The following is a 16,386-nucleotide window of genomic DNA, read 5'->3' on the forward strand; positions in this document are numbered from 1 at the left end:
AGTTACTGTATGAGTAACATACATTAACATTTATTAAGGAAAGATTACCTTTAATGGTAGTGTTCTGGGAAAAACATCTATTTGACAATTGACATAAAACTACATGAAAAAACAGCAAACATAAAGAATGCTTTTAGCCATTTTAATGTCAATTTGTCATAACACCTGAGATAAGCTGCGTTAACTGAAATAAGGTTGTGAGTTAAGGCCTGTAAGAAAACAAATCAGGTAAGCTATAGAATAAAGCATGACCCAGTGTGATCAACAATGGGTTGCCACAAGAAAAAAGGTTGTTTATGTTAATATTAGTTTTTTATGCCTTTTATACCATAGGAATTATGCCACAGTTTATTTATAGATATTATTTTAAACAGTGCATCTGGAAAGTTTTTCACATCGCTTATAAAACGCTGGAGCTCTTTCAGACTGACTATTAGTTTCTCGGTCACTTCCCTGAATAATGCTCTTCTCCCTCGATTGCTCAGTACGGCCGGGAGGCCTGCTCTAGGAAGAGTCCTGGTGGTTCCTAATTTCTTTCATTTACAGATGATGGAGGCCACTGTGCTCACCTGATCCTTTAATGCTTCTGTACCCTTTCACAGATCTGTGCCTTGACAAAATTCTGTCCAATCAACTGAATTTCTCTAATCTCAAGGATAATCATTGAAAAAAGGATGCACATGAGCTCAATTTCGAGTGTCATGGCAAATACTGTTAATACTTTTTTTTTCTCTTAAAAAAAAAAAATTTTTTTTAAACAAACTTCTTTAATGTTGCCATTATGGGGTATTGTTTTAGAATTTTGAAGAAAATAATCAATTTAATCTATTTTGGCTGTAAAATAACAAAATGTGGAAAAAGTGAAGCGTCGTGAATACTTTACAGATGCACTGTATACTTAATATAATTTATATAATTTGTTTATATGTTTATATTTGTTTATGCCACAACAATAATAAATAATGACACAACATTCATGGCTTTGTCCCTTTTTATTTCAATGTTGTTGAATATTTGGTAAGTAATGTAGTTCTTGTTATTTATTATACATTATATACATTATAGCATGTATAACAGTTATAATCTATAATGGTGATATTATATAATGTATAATGTATAATGTATAACTTGGACATGAGATTCCTTACGAAAATTTTTAATATCACCAGATAGGAAACTTCACATTTACAATTACACTCACTTTTTAATGTTTATGTAGAGCATGACCTACACAAGGATTTACTGTTACTGTTTTTACTGTTACTGTGTGTTTAATAGAGTATGTGAGCAGGACAATCACTTAACACCTGTGATATGCTTTGAAGCTGGTATTACTATCTAAGCTGCTTTTATAGAAACACATTTTTGAAAAATCAAAAGTTTGGTTTTGATGTTTCACAAGACATATAACATACGGTACGTCAAGCTGAATATTTTCATGAAGGATCATATTTTAACATAACAGCCATGTCTCTTGATAATCTATGGAGGCTTTATGACAGCTGACACCTTCTGGAATAAACTTTTTAATTATTTATGAAGTCATTTCAGTTGCCTTATATACAGTGGGTGTCATATAGTCCTGATTGGTTATTATCTATGCTAAATGTAACCTAAAATGCAGATAAACTTAAAATATAAAAGGTCATTAAAGAAGCTGTTAGGCCACAGCAGATTTATTTGAGAAACTTTAACCCAGACAACATACAGTGTTTCTAAGAATAATTTTTTTTTTCTCCAAAAGGATTTCATTTTCCCATGACGTATCATTGTTGCTGACGTGCAGACACATCCAATATCATCTGCGTGGTCAGCCGAGCATGAACATATGCCTTACAAACTTACGATGTCAGCTGTATCCCAATCACACAAATGTTAATCTCCTTTGACAGTGAAAGTAAAAAGTATCTCCATCCACTTCACTCATCAGTCGGATAACTGAGGACATTTTTCAAGCTCAAGGGTTGAGTTGTTCTTTCTGTGTCCGGGTTGAGAACATCCCACTGGCCCTCATCAGTGTTAGAGAGCAAGAATGACCTTAGCCCATCAGTTAAAGAGATCTAACCGTATTAACGTCAGGCTAAGCTGTCCATTAGCATTAACTGCTGTTAGCACCAGAAATACTATCACAGAAACTGCCCCATGGTTTTCTTTCTCTCTATCCTTCCCTCTTTTTTTTCGGGAGTAAGAGACAGACAGCTACTTCAAATAATAGTTAAGCAAATGGTGCAATACTGCAATGTAATGCTTTTTAATGTTCTCAACAGTGCACTTCTATGTTAGGTGATACAAAGGCAACCACAGTTACCGCAGACATGTGTGCCTGACATATTTGGTGTACTGTATATCGTGAGTGCATACAGCTGCAGTTCATGAGAAGTGTGTAACCGAAGCCTGACACCTGATCACACACACCATGACCTTCATTAAAGTTTGAATATGCACCTCTATAGCCTAAATATTGTGTGAAGTAGACAATTGAAAAGAAATTGTCTAATATTTACTCTTATGGATAAGTGTGGAACGAACACTAACGCAAACACACTAATGCTTAATATTCTCTTGAATTAAACAGTATCTTTGTTTCATGTTTCAGTGTGTCAACATTAATGCATAAATGCTTACAGCATGGACATAGATCAACACAATGACTCGCATACATCCATAAATCATGCACCCCAATCAAAAGTACAGGAAGTTAATTCTATCATATCACATACCTTCACAATGTTCTATGTGTCTTCCATATAGAGATATGTGTAAAGACAAGTTTCCATCAGGCTCTTTGGTCCCTGCACACCCCTCTTAACAGTTTCCACACTCGTGATTCCACCCTTAACGTCCCGCTCTGCTGATGATGACAATTGAAAATTGCCTGACTGAAATAGCCCCTTAAAGGGACAGTGAGACATGTGTCTCTTCTTCACTGTTGCAGTTCACCTTAGCAATAGGACACACCCCATTAAGAAGCCAGGCCTAATCTGCCTTCTTAAGATCCAACAGCCAATGAGAGAGTTAAAGGTAAAATGGACACACACACACACACACACACACACACACACACACACACACACACACACACACACACAAAGTATATGATCTTAATATGCAAAATATAAATATATAAATACAACAGGTATTGTGGACATGTTTAAAAACACTATAATTTTCCTTGTTCAAATTGTAAGGACAGCATTCTCAGCATCATTACATAATACTGCAGTGGTTTTGGTATTTGGAGTGATTTTGTTTTTACCCTTAGATCTAGAGGTTGTAAAAGAGTGGGTGGGTTACAGATGCTTGTCTGCAGCTCAGCTCTCATAATCTCATCATTTACAAAGACACTGAAACAGCCCATTAGGATGAGAAGTGTAAGAGAGTGAGTTTGAGGTATAAAAAAAACATACATTATTAGCTTCAAAGAACAGACACACTTTGGGGGAGCACTGAGATCTATATTACAAGGGTGAGTCAAAAATGATCCGCACTCTGGTTATATTAAAATGTTTGTTGGCCCCACTGTCTTATCAACGCTTTCCGTTCGAGGCCACTGTTTCCCCAGTGCGGGCGTGAATGTGTTACATCGGTTCATTTGTAATTGTATTGCTGCGCAGTGCAGTAATTAGTTTTTTGTGGTCTGAGAGTGTACCTGGTGACAAAACAACTAACAGAAGAGCATAAACAAAGGCGTTATATATCTGCAAACTAAATTTGGACTGATACTCTAAAGAAGGTGAAGGTTTATTAACTGGTGACGAGACATAGATTCATCACTACCTTGACCCTGAGAGTAAATGGCAAAGTATGAAACAGAAACATCCTCAATTGCTGACCAAGAAAAAAATTAATCAACAATCAGCTATAGAATTGATTATTACAGTTTTCTGGGATTATCAGGGGCCAGTATTAAAACATTATTAAGAAAAAGGTTTAACAATTAACAGGCTTGTTACAATGAGATGATTATTGAAGACTGAACTATAAATTAAACACAGAGAAATGCCAACCAAAGGGCATGGTGATCTTGATCACATCCGCACGCTTCTGCCCACCCTGCAAAAAAAATGGTTTTGATATGTTAAAGCATTCTCCTTAGTCCTGATCTTGCTTCATTGGAATTTTCACCTGTTTGGTCAAGTAGCCCTACGAGGAGGAAGATGCTCAGCCTAAAACATTATTTAACAAGGAAATACAAAAGCTTGTTGACAGATGGATGAATGACGATGGAAGATTATGTCAAAAAATGATTTATGATGGTATTTGCTTTTTCTAAAACATAATTAATTACATCCAGAGTGCAAATCAATTTTGACTCACCATTTTCCATTAAAATGGAAACAAAAACATGTGACCTTTAAAGAAAAAGGTAAGAAGTTCAGTAGTCCTTTACTCCCAGGAATTTTTGGTTTGACATTCTTTAAACCTTACAAACACTGGAACACCACTTGCAATAGCTTGTTTTTGAGATTTTTTTGATGAAATGATACGTTGTTGCTGATAAAATAAATATTGGCTACCAGACAGTGATGCTGAAAGAATGACCCCACCTTTGCAATGTTGCAAATATGACTTCATAACTTAATGTATTACTTAATTTGATCTCTTAGCTGAACTACATCCCCGTAATGCTTATTCTGCTGACAGTAGCATTTTTTACCTCTCTGTTCAGCAGATGCTTTAAGCTGAGGGCCTGAGCAAGACTCAAACCCCAGTCTCAACAGTAAGAGCTCTGACTGCTAACTATTGGTCCATGAAGGAACTTGCTGCTGTAATTGCACATATATTGCTTTGTGAAAAAAGTGCCACAAAATAATTTCTTCAAGTCCAAAAAAAAAAAAAAAAAAAAAAAACCCAGCTCAGGAAGCGGCTGAAAGTAAAAAAAAAAAAAACAAAAACCTTAATCTTTGGAATCTGTTCTGTGAAAGTGGGTGTTTTGCATGTTGGACATTGTGCAAACATCATAGAGTATTTCACTCTAGCATTATACAGTACATACTTACAGTAGTAAAGCTATATGGGATGCTGCAGTTAAGTGTCGCTTAAATCCTAAGTAAAATCATTCACTGATTTGTCACCTTTGTGTTTTTTTTCACACCCATATCGACACTTGGCCTTTTCCTGCTGCCATCACTAGCATGAGTGTGACTTGCTTTTGGGAACCAGAATAAACCTTAAAGTAATATTTTTAAAAGAAAATAAAAATATAAGATAATGCTACAGCACTCAAGACTCAAGTTTTGGATCACTTGCAAATTTCTTTGTTTTTGTTTAGTGATTTATTTTCTACATTCTACAACAAAACTGGGGAGTTCAAAACTGGGACATTTACCTATATGTATCCCACCGTGTCTCAGGTTTTATACAGTTGGTAATTACACTTACAGTAACGTCGGTCGACGGTATGGGTAAAGGTACCTATCAAAAACCACATTCAAAACCATTCATGGAAGCACTTTTAGCAAGACAACGCATGCGATAACGTTGAGTCATCTTAAACAACAACTTTTTTGCTTTATAATTGCTTTAAATCCGTTCCCAAATTTCCTCCCTGTTTTTTTTAAACACCTAAATGAAGCTACAAAGCTAACGAGCGTCTAACACAAGGCGAAATCCCAAATCCCTCTGAAATCCCTAACCAAGAACACTAATTAGTGTGCGGATAAAACGATTATACACCCTTCAAGAAAGCATTAGGTTTCCAGTTAGCGCTATTTGGAATTGAACCACAGAACCCGGAAGTTAACAGAGCTGATAGTGTTCCGAAGTTTTTTTTTATTTTTTTTATTATTATTATTTATTAAAGTATTCTAAAGTGTAATAAATCGAAATATAAACAGAAACCAAGATTTACAGGATAAGAAAACAATATTTACAGAACTGTCCACCACCTTCATGTTTTAGCCTTTTGGTATAAAGTACTGCACGTGCTCACAGTATAAGTAGAACTTATAGTAGTATTTATAAAGGTAAATAAGAATTTAATTACTTTAATCCCTGATAATCAAACTGTTAGATGCCAGCTCTGCCAGATGCGGTTATTACGTTTCCATAAGGAAAAGATTTCCATCTGTAAAGGAATATAACTGGTAAAATAAAGAAACAAATCATAATCTGTTGATAATAAATAATATTTATTAAACTGTTAAATAAAAGCATCATCACACTTGAGGTCATGCTGTTGTGCTGCATATCAGCATGGCTGTGATGTCTATGACTGCATTACAACTTTGAGTGTGATATTGCGTGAATATTAGCTAGCATTAGGTTTTTGTGAGTGTCTTCATACATTTCAGGAAACATATGAATTCACCATGTTTCCTTCTTTCTTTGTTCTCTGTGAGTGCTATACAGCAACACTTCATACGGTTTGTTTCCCTCTTTTTTGTTTCCCGGATTTCACCAGAAAACATTAAGGATGTAAATATCCCATTGCGCTGTTGGTTAATAAACTAGAGAACATTCAGACACCATCACATGTGTTTGTGTCTCTCCCATTCGGCAACTGTGTCCAAGTCTATTATCAAGCGTATTGAAGTTTGTCAGCCACATCAAGTAATTCTTATCTCAATTTGAACTGAACAGGTAGCTAAGTTGTTTGCCTACACTGAGATGTTAATACTGTATGCATGCAACGGTTTCTGGACCAAATAAGCACCCCAGTGAGCAACTGATGTCTGACTGGGACAGTATTTATCTATAGAACTGTGTAAATTCTGGGTAAAAATCCAGCCTACTTAAAAAGCCACCTAGCAGTTAGAATGCACTAGATCTGATTAAATTACACTTTTTTTTTTAAAGTTAAAATTTTAAAACCTTTAAATTGGTTCTGACAATTAATTTTGGCAAGGACAGTTGGAGACAAAAGGTAGGAAGTTAATGACCACATAGGACTTTCAATACTCTACCTAAAAATTTGAAGGAAATGGAATTAAAGCTTATTTGTACATTTAAAAACTGTAAGGACAGTGAAATAAAACAAAGAAAAGGGAATGTGTGGCTATAGCAGAAAAAGGGAAGATAGCTGTGTTGCGGATTGGGTGTAATATCCATTAAATTAGAGCAGTAGTAAGGTGCTGAGTCATCTTATGACACACACACACACACACACACACACACACACACACACACACAATTATGGGCAAAAGTTATACACTTACTGAGTCATTTAAAAGAAAACCTGTCTACCTGGTCATTAACACACGTATCAAGTCAGTCATCAGTGCTTTCAGCGCCATGCAGAAACAGATCAAATACTTTGGGTTAATGTTCACATTAGACATATGTGATCACAGGGACTGTGACAGTGGAATGGTTGTTAGTGCCAGGTATTTTCATATTTCATAAACTGCTGATCTTTTGGGATTTTCACACACAGGAGCTTGCATGAAATAGTGGGTCAACTGCAGGTCACCACACTCACACACACACTCACCATCGCACACCGGGGCCATTTTAGAGTCACTAATTTTTCTACTAGTATCTTTAGAATAAACCAACATGGATGAGGGAAAAATATGAAACTCCACGAACTCAAGCTCACAGATTCTGGAGCTGTGAGGTGTACACCACTTTGCCCCAGTTATGTGTCTGCTTTCTTGAATCCATCCATCAGGCCATCCTGCTATAACCCAGTACAGCGTTACTATGGTTACTTAGCATTTCTAAACACCTGGGGTCTAAAATTCCAATGTGTTTAACAAGCTTTTTTTTTTTTTTGAGTGACTGAATGTGAATCTGTGAGTGTGTGAGTGTGTGTGCTCACATTTTCCAGTTAGTCCATTATTTGGGCAGTGAATACTGTTAAAATAATGTCAGCAAAAAAACCCCAAAAAAACCATCATCTGCCCTGGTCAGCAATTATAATCCATTTGTACTTACTATAGCTGGAAGGAGAGAGAGAGAGATGGGGAGAGAAAATGAAGGTGAGAGAGAGAGAGAGAGAGAGAGAGAGCAGACTTGCTTTTCCCCCATGCTGACCTCAATTTACTTGTTTTCATAGTTCATCCCGTCAGTCAGAATCCTCTGGGGTGCAATGTGAGTCAGAGAGTCTGATGTGTCCTTTGATTCGTGAGTCTATATATTCATGGGTACATGACAACAACCATGACAGAGTCTGCATACTCATCACACATGTAGATAAGAGATATGGACAGGTTTATGGTGGGCTACAGACCCTCTCGTACACAAGAGCTGCATATTTTGAGCTAAAATCGCACATCTATTGCAAACACAACATGCCCAACAGCATATTAATAAAACATAATGGGAACTAATGTGTCACATTATTTGATGAATTTAGATTTTTTTTTCACCTGCAAATTTTATGTAATCAACTTGAAAATTATATAATATCACAGGCCAATATTTAAAACATTGTAATGTCATTAATGGTGGCACAGTGACTTAGTGGTTAGTTCTGTCGCCTTGCACCTCCATTCCTGCCTTGAGGTTCGATTCCCGCCTTGGGCCACTGAGCTACCACCATGGGCCAGGGGTAGCTCAGTGGCTAAGGCATTGGACTACGGTTCGAAAGATCTCAGGTTCAAACCCCACAACCACCAAGTTGGGCCCTAGAGCAAGGCCCTTAACTCTCAACTGCTCAGATGTATAGATAAAAATGTAAGTCGCTCTGGATATGAGCATATGCCTGGATGTAAATGTATTGATTTTGCACATCTGAATTGTAATATTTTAGTTTATTCTTCTTGTCTTAATTGTTAAAGCTATGCCAGATTGGATTAATGTAGACCAATAATGTTCCTGTCTTGGAACAGATTTTCTGGCTGTTAACTCAATATAGTAACATATTCAGGTCTTTTTTAAAATGACTCCATTGTATTTTGATTCTGATAAAAAAAAGCTTATGTATAGTTTTCACAGATCCAGAGCTGAACAGAACACACACACACACACACACACACACACACACACACACACACACACACACACATATATATATATATGTATGTGAAGCACTATTCCATATTCAAGTCATTGCCTACCACCTAGTGGTGAAGTCGCGTCATTGCATCATGGTCTATGAGACTTTCTTTCTTTCTTTCTTTCTTTCTTTCTTTCTTTAACAATAATAATTTATTATAATTATATTTATATTTTAAAGCATTTTCATAAATTATAAATCAAGAAAGATTTCATCTTTCTACTTTACAGTATGTAGATTTATGTAGATTTATGAAGTATGTTTACTTTACTAATGGAGATTTTCCCTGGAGTACCTGGGAAAGACTTAGCTCTACAATAAAACACTGAATTTGCTGATGGCTTTAAAAGAAAAAAAGAAAAAATAAAGTAATAAAATGTCCTCCAGGTATATTACCGTCTCTTGTAATATTTATACGAACCACTAGGTGGGAGTATATCCTAATTTTTTCTTTATTAGGCCTTTCCAATTTAGCTCAATGACTTCCTTTATTCTAGAATAAACGGCTTCTATTCAACTAAAGCAAGTCCTTGCTTTGAGACAAGTTTATTTAGTCTTAACTGGTTTCAGAGATTATGGCCCAAAAGGCTCCCTTTATATAGTGTAATGTGTATTACATGTGAAATGGCTTTTACATCATTTACAGTATACTGCATGCAAAGAGCATTTTGACCCAACTATATGCTTGACAGTTTATCCACTTAATACAATATCAGTCAAAAGGTTTTTGCAGATTTTAGATGCCGTCCGCATTGTTTTACAGTGTAGAAATAAATAAAAATGAGGAATGTCCGTAAAATTAGAGGGTGTGTCCACACTTTTGACAGGTACTGTATACATTTTAATGAACAGTATATTAGGAGCAAAAGTGAATACTGAATATCAGCATGACTTTGATGTTGGTAAGAGTCTCTTGTGTAAAGTTGTCATGATAAGTCCTGTTCTCTTTCTTGACTTTTCTTTCCATTTATGTGTTTGCTTGCGAGAGCATTTGTCTCACACCAATTTCTCACAATTTCTTGTTTCCTATATCACTAGTGACCGTGACATACTGCCACAGCTACCAGGAGGGCTGACACGCAACAAAATGCAACATGTTCCCAAGTCCTATTGATTGTTAATTGTGTGTCTTTATAGCACACATTGATTTATACGTTTCAGTTAAAAGTGCTTTCAGGGAAAATCAATTCCCTTCCTTTTTTTCCTCTATTTATTTTGAATCAAAATGCAGGTTTTACAAAAAATGTGCCAGTGTATTAAAACTGTAACTAATTGTTGTGTATATATTTAATGATTATTTTTTGTACTGAGTGTGTTACTGTTAAATGTGCATCAGTGCTTAGAGTAGCCGAATACAACACCCTTACTGTACATTTACAGACAAACACTGATATAATCTCAGCGACTCGGTCCCTCTGAACTTGATTAATGAGCTCACCCTGGTGGAGAGTGTTGATAGCCTGCTGTGGCAACATAGCAGCAGCCAGAATGTAATCCACCAATTTCATTAGAGACCTCTTGTGCGTGTTTAAATGTGCATTAAATTTATGACCTGATAAAATGACACACATGCTAGCTGTAAAAGCAAATGTGGTAGAGACACTGATGGTCTCACTGGTGGTCCAAGCTGATAAAACTCTGAGCGTAAAACCCATGATGCCATCCTGCCTGCGGTTCATTGATCTGATCTGCAGGCAAACGTAGGTTATATTAATAACACAGTGGCACAGTAGATCCTGTCTTTTAATTTAATACCCAACTGTAGCACAATATGTACAGTACAGAGGTTCTACAGGGTTCTATATACTTTAAGCATCATAGCCATGAAGTGTGAAGTGCTAACCAAGAAAAGATGGCGGGTTTGGCGGGCCAAACACCATTGCTTGAGTATGGGACAAACACTCAGATCTATTTTTCTGCCCTCACTTTTTACACTTTTGTCTGTAGTTATCACTAAGTATACTTCTGTAAATTATAATTTTTCTGTAATTTTTTTTTATTACTCCAAAAGCTTACTCAATGGCACAAGACTGGGCTTGTTAGCAATGCGAGGCTTAAACAGTATACATACATACTTGAATAAAAACATACATACTGCACATATTGTTAATACGCTGGTACCAAATGGTGCAGTAGTAATGTTGGGCTTGTTGACTGTAAACAATGAAAGATCTTTTAGTGCATTTCAACCAAAACACATAAGAACTGGTCAAGCTTACATTTTTTTTTGTAGGACATCTTAAAAAGAAAAAGACTTGAATCTTTTCCCCGAGTAAAGCTTGGGGAAGAGGAGAAAAACTTGAGAGAGTGGGGCAGAACACATGGTACAGTTTGTATGTATGTATGTTTCCACTGATGATGCTCCTATAGATCACATTGCAGTACATCTGATAGAGTGTGTAACCCGTATTGATGGTAACCCTGTTACTTACTGAATTTGCCAGTGTTTCATCTTTGATGGGTCCTCAATACTCTTTTTTTAATGATGTCCCTGGTGACCCCAGTATACTGGTATATTTGCAAGAAGCACAGTTTTATTGTTGGGTATATTCAATGTAGAACAATATGTACAGTACGGCACCCATGTATCCATATACGCATGCAGAAACACTTCAAAGGTACTGGTACTATGGCAGGTTATTAAACCTTAATCGATGTGCTTTGCAGTGACTGTGTGCAAGTACACTACTGTACAAAAATCTGAATTATTTCTAAAAGTATTTTGCTTCCAAAGAACCAGACTTTCTTAATTTTAAATAAGATTTTTTTGGCAAGTTTAGGGCTCTCATTTTCAGTCCAGTCCTTGTAAACAGACCAGTTTCAGAGAAATGTTTTTTGTGGTATTGAGTATGAATCATTCAAGCATAAAAGCCATCTAACCTAAAGCATGAACCTGTGGGGAACAGGCGCAGTTGATGACAGATAATCAGGCCAGTGATTTACTGCTGATGCTGAATGCGGAGTGGTTAGGACAGACGAGAGGGGAAACGAGGTTGCTGCTAAGGTTCTTACATAAACAACCACATTTTTAATTGCAGCCTGTCGCAGTAAAACGCTTGTTCTTTAATGTAATTTGCATCATTTATTAAAAGTACTGGTTCTACAGCAAGTTGTTAAACCTTAACCGATGCTTTTGCTGAAAAGAGAGTGATCAGTCCAGGCCTGAGTCCAGTGTGGGCTATCAAGCTTCACGTGGAAGATACACAGTAGCTTGTCTGATAGACAATTGGTAGATGTGAGTCTTTCCTAAGCACCTAGATGTACGGCAAGAAAACGCGGGAACACAGAAACATTAAATGGCAACATATAATGATAGAGGAAATATTTATTTAGACAACCGAAACATGCCAGAAACACCCAGTGACAGTTATAAGAGCTCCTGTCTCCCTTTGTTTCCCCATCTCCACCAGACAAAACATGTCTGAAGAAACACTGAGAGCACTCTGTATTGCATTGAAACATAATACAGTTCAGGGGGGGGAATGGGTATTTGTTTTTTCTTTCCTTTTTTTTTTTTTTTTTTTTACAAAAGATTACAGCTTTTTAATGCACAAAAAGGGGGCGGGTATTTTTATTGTCTTGTTCAAACGAAACAAAAATGTTCGCTTCTTTTATATTCATGGAAAAGACATTATCACACACGAAACACTGACAGTAAAGGGGATACACTAGGGTTCGAATGCACATGCGGTTCGTACTCAGTGGCTGTCAGTCAGACGTTTAGCCTACACATTTCTACAGGAAGTCTCACATCTAATGGCATTCTTACAAATTGTTCATAGCTCCATAATATTTTGCAATTTCATGAATGAGTCATTCATACAAATACAGAAAATATAGACAGATTCATTTTGGGGGGCATTACAGAAATAAGATGAAGAGTAAAGAGAGACAAAGAGGTCAGCGACAGGAATTAAAGGTATGAAAAAATGAGTTGCATGTTTCTCGGTTCTTAGATGTAATGTGTTAATAAGTTCAACTTAAAAAAACAAAAAAAAAGCAAAAGATTATTGGTCCATCCATGTGCTTTATCATATTTCATTCACTTTTGTTTAAATTCGAGCTTAAAACATTACAATATCAAAAATAACTGTAACCCTTTAAAAATCAGCAATAAATAGTCATGTGTTGTCTGACTGTATATATTTACACTTTCAGCCTAAGCTACAACATAGACTGCCATAGCACATTTGTATGACACAAAAAAAGAGAGAAAAAAAAAGAAAAGAGATGAGGTGGCGGTAACCAAATATAGCACCTTCAATGCAATGGTTGGCACAAGACATTTATTTTTTTTTTATGACATTTTAAATGAAATAAAATACTCAAATTCTTAAGACCCCCTGTAATTTGAAACTGTGTTTTGCTATGCAATTTAATTTAGTAAAAAAAAAAAAATTTCAATTAAACATCATGCACAACATACTTAGGGCAAATAATTTGCACGGGTCCTTCAAGGACTTCTTCGTCCTCTTGGGCGAGTCATTTATTATGAATATACAACAAATAATTAGGCTAACATTTAAGTCAAAGGGTTACAAGAGGCTGACGGGCTGGTAGCAACACATGCCTATGTTTTATCCAACCATGTCTTGTATGCATGGAAACGAAGTTATTTTCCTATACAGTGTCCGCTATGGTTACTCCTATAACACTGTAATTTTAAATCGGACTCCAGTTCCCGTAGTTTCGATTTTTTTTATATATATATTTAATTTTCTTTCAAGCTGGAAGGCAGTTCACATTGTCTGATCCAGAGCTCGTAGTAACAGATACAATCCTCCAGGAAGAATTTGAGTAAATAGTCAACATTCAGTTTTTATTCCTGAATAAATCATCTTGGTTTTCCGTGTAAGATTTTTTTCGACCATGGATGTTTCAGCAGAGGAAGCAGTCATGGAAATGGTGATTCCCCTCTCGAGGAAAGAGTCTTAGGGGACTCATACACTCTAGAAACATTTCTATGTACAGGAAGGTGTATCAGTCCACAACTATACACGTTACCGATAAATGTTTTTACCGTTCTGTCACCATAATTGTGCTTCCTCTGGTTAAGCAGTGACAAACTTCCACTTCCACTAGTATGACTAGTATTTTTGTGCTTTTGTTTCAACGTTTTCAACATTCACATGTATGAGGGCTGCTGAAATGATGTCGGTTTGTGTAAATACATGGGTCTGATGTGTTTGCGTGTGTGTGTGTGTATTGTATCTTGTCTCACACACTGCGGGGTGGTCTCTGTTGCTCATGTGTACGCCGGTTGCGCCCCCTCTTGTTCTCCTGGAGCTGTTTCCACTTGGCTGTGCTGGCTGGTGTTCTTCGGGCTGGTGAGTTGCCCCTCTTTCCTTGACTATGGGTCTGGGTTGCTTGAGCATTTGGGAGTTTCAAGGTCGTGCTTGGACTCGGCTTTGGGCCCTGGTTGTCCGTGCTTGTGGTCCCCTGCGGGACTTGGCTTCTCTGCATTTTGGGCAGATTTGGAACATTTGTTGCTTTTGGGCCATCGCTCTGAATCTGAGCTGAAGTCTGTAAATTCTGGCTACTCTTCTGTGCCTGAGCTTGAGAGTGCCCGAGCCCTGCTTTTGGACCTTTCTTGCCACGTTGTTTGCGCTCTTTTTTCCAAACGTGCTCGCAGAACTCATCGACACTGTTGAGGTCTGGGTGCTCCAGCAGACTAAGGAAGTCTCGGTACCAAATCTTCTGTTTGGCAGGTGAGTCGCGATCGGCAGCACCGGTCCGCAGGAGCAGCTCCCCCACGCGTTGAGATGGGATGACCTGCAGAGTGAGGCGCAGGAGCGGCTGGATGAAGCCGTGCTCCACAGCATGGCAGTGATACACTCCGGTGTCGGCTTGCGTCAGGCTGCGGATCAACAAGCCACGCTCGGTGTGACTCATCCTCTCATCCAACTTAATCTGAAACAGACAGTTGAAATGTACAAATATGAAACCCTGTTGTTTACTGCATTTCTTTTGTATTGTAGAATTCCATTGATAATTATTATGAACTAATAACTCTAACTGTTTCCGCCTGCTGGTTTCTGGGGGTTTAGGGTCATCTGTGAGCTGAAAGTATGGTTGAAAGTTAAGTAAGAAAGCCTTCTTCAACAGTGGGAAGGATTTAAATGGAGAGTTATTAAATTATCATCATTACTATTTTTAGGGTCACTTTAGTACTGTTTAAGATTACTATCTTTAAAAGCAATACAGCTGTGTGTGTGTGTGTGTGTGGGAGGGGGTGTGTGTGTGAGATTTTTTTATTTGCTCAATGTTAATTTGCCCTTAAATTGTTTATATTCATCCATCCATTGTCTACAGTATACCACTTACTCTCTGTAGGGTCATGGCGGGGTGGAGCCTATCCCAGGCAATTTAGGTTAAAATGTGGTGCACAGCCCTGGATGGGGTCACAACCTACTGTAGGGCATGAGCACCCAAGGCAATTTAAAAAACGCCAATTAACCTAGACAGCAAGCCATTAAACTATGGGAATCCTACCAAGCATAGGGAGAACATACAGGACTAGAGGTGAGATCACATGTACAGTACTAACGAAATATTTAGAAAAAGCAACAGAAAAAGCACAAAACAGAGATGGCTCACAATAGGATCTCCTTTATAACAGAAGTAATGAACAAGAGATCTGGCTAAGGCCCTAACTCATAGCATTTTTTTCCCCCCGAAAGTCAGAATAACAGCTGGAGGAAACTCACCAAGCACGGAGAGAACATCCATGCACACAGACCCGAGGTGGGAATCGAACCCAGGTCCTGGAGGTGCAAGACAACAGTGACAACCACTAAGCGTGCCAGCCTGTTTTCTTTTCTACATTATTTAAATGTAATTATAACTTTTAAGTGTTGTAAAATTTGATAATTTATGGGCCAGTGTATCATGTTTTAACCATTATATGTCAAGCAAAATAATTAAAAAGTTCCATTCGAATGCATCAAATCACCTATAATACACGCTCACCAGAACAGAGCTGCTTATTCATGCATTGACCAATTAGCCATTCATGTGGAGGAAGTGCAATGCATACAGTCATGCAGATATATTTAGAAGATGCTTTTCTGTTCACAACATTTTTAATGAGTGGTTATTTAAGTAAATGTAACATTTTTATTCCATTCTTGCATCATTCTATGCAAACACTATAGACTACAGTATACTGTAGTGCGTTAAACTCTCAAGAGATCTGCAGTTCCCGAATTACTCAGACTAATCATAAAAACCTTCAAATGAAAAGACTTATTGTTATAATTGGACCAAATGTGTGTTACCTCAAGCTTTCGTTCATCACCGGGCTTCTGGAGCTGCCAGTAGATGAGAGCTCTCTGAGATTTTGAGCTGCACTCCAGGAACATGCTGCTGTTCTCCACCCCGTAGACATTCCTCTCTTCAACACTGCTGTAACCCTCCAGATCATCTGAAACAAACACACCAGACAT

The 16,386-nt window shown here is 37.3% G+C and overlaps 1 protein-coding gene across 1 annotated transcript in view; it reads right to left on the minus strand.

Annotated features, from left to right (window-relative positions):
• Window positions 1-12,248: 12,248 nt before the first annotated feature.
• Window positions 12,249-16,386, minus strand: part of sema3aa (sema domain, immunoglobulin domain (Ig), short basic domain, secreted, (semaphorin) 3Aa) — a 39,728-nt gene continuing 35,590 nt past the window's right edge. The window contains exons 16-17 of the mRNA XM_053508457.1: window positions 16,219-16,364; window positions 12,249-14,851 (exon numbers count right to left, since the gene is read on the minus strand). Coding sequence (XP_053364432.1) covers window positions 14,159-14,851; window positions 16,219-16,364 — 839 coding nt within the window. The 3' untranslated portion in view covers window positions 12,249-14,158. The remainder of the gene's footprint in view (window positions 14,852-16,218; window positions 16,365-16,386) is intronic.

The sequence above is a fragment of the Clarias gariepinus genome, chromosome 12 (genome assembly GCF_024256425.1).
Source record: "Clarias gariepinus isolate MV-2021 ecotype Netherlands chromosome 12, CGAR_prim_01v2, whole genome shotgun sequence".
Classification (NCBI taxonomy): Eukaryota; Metazoa; Chordata; class Actinopteri; order Siluriformes; family Clariidae; genus Clarias; species Clarias gariepinus.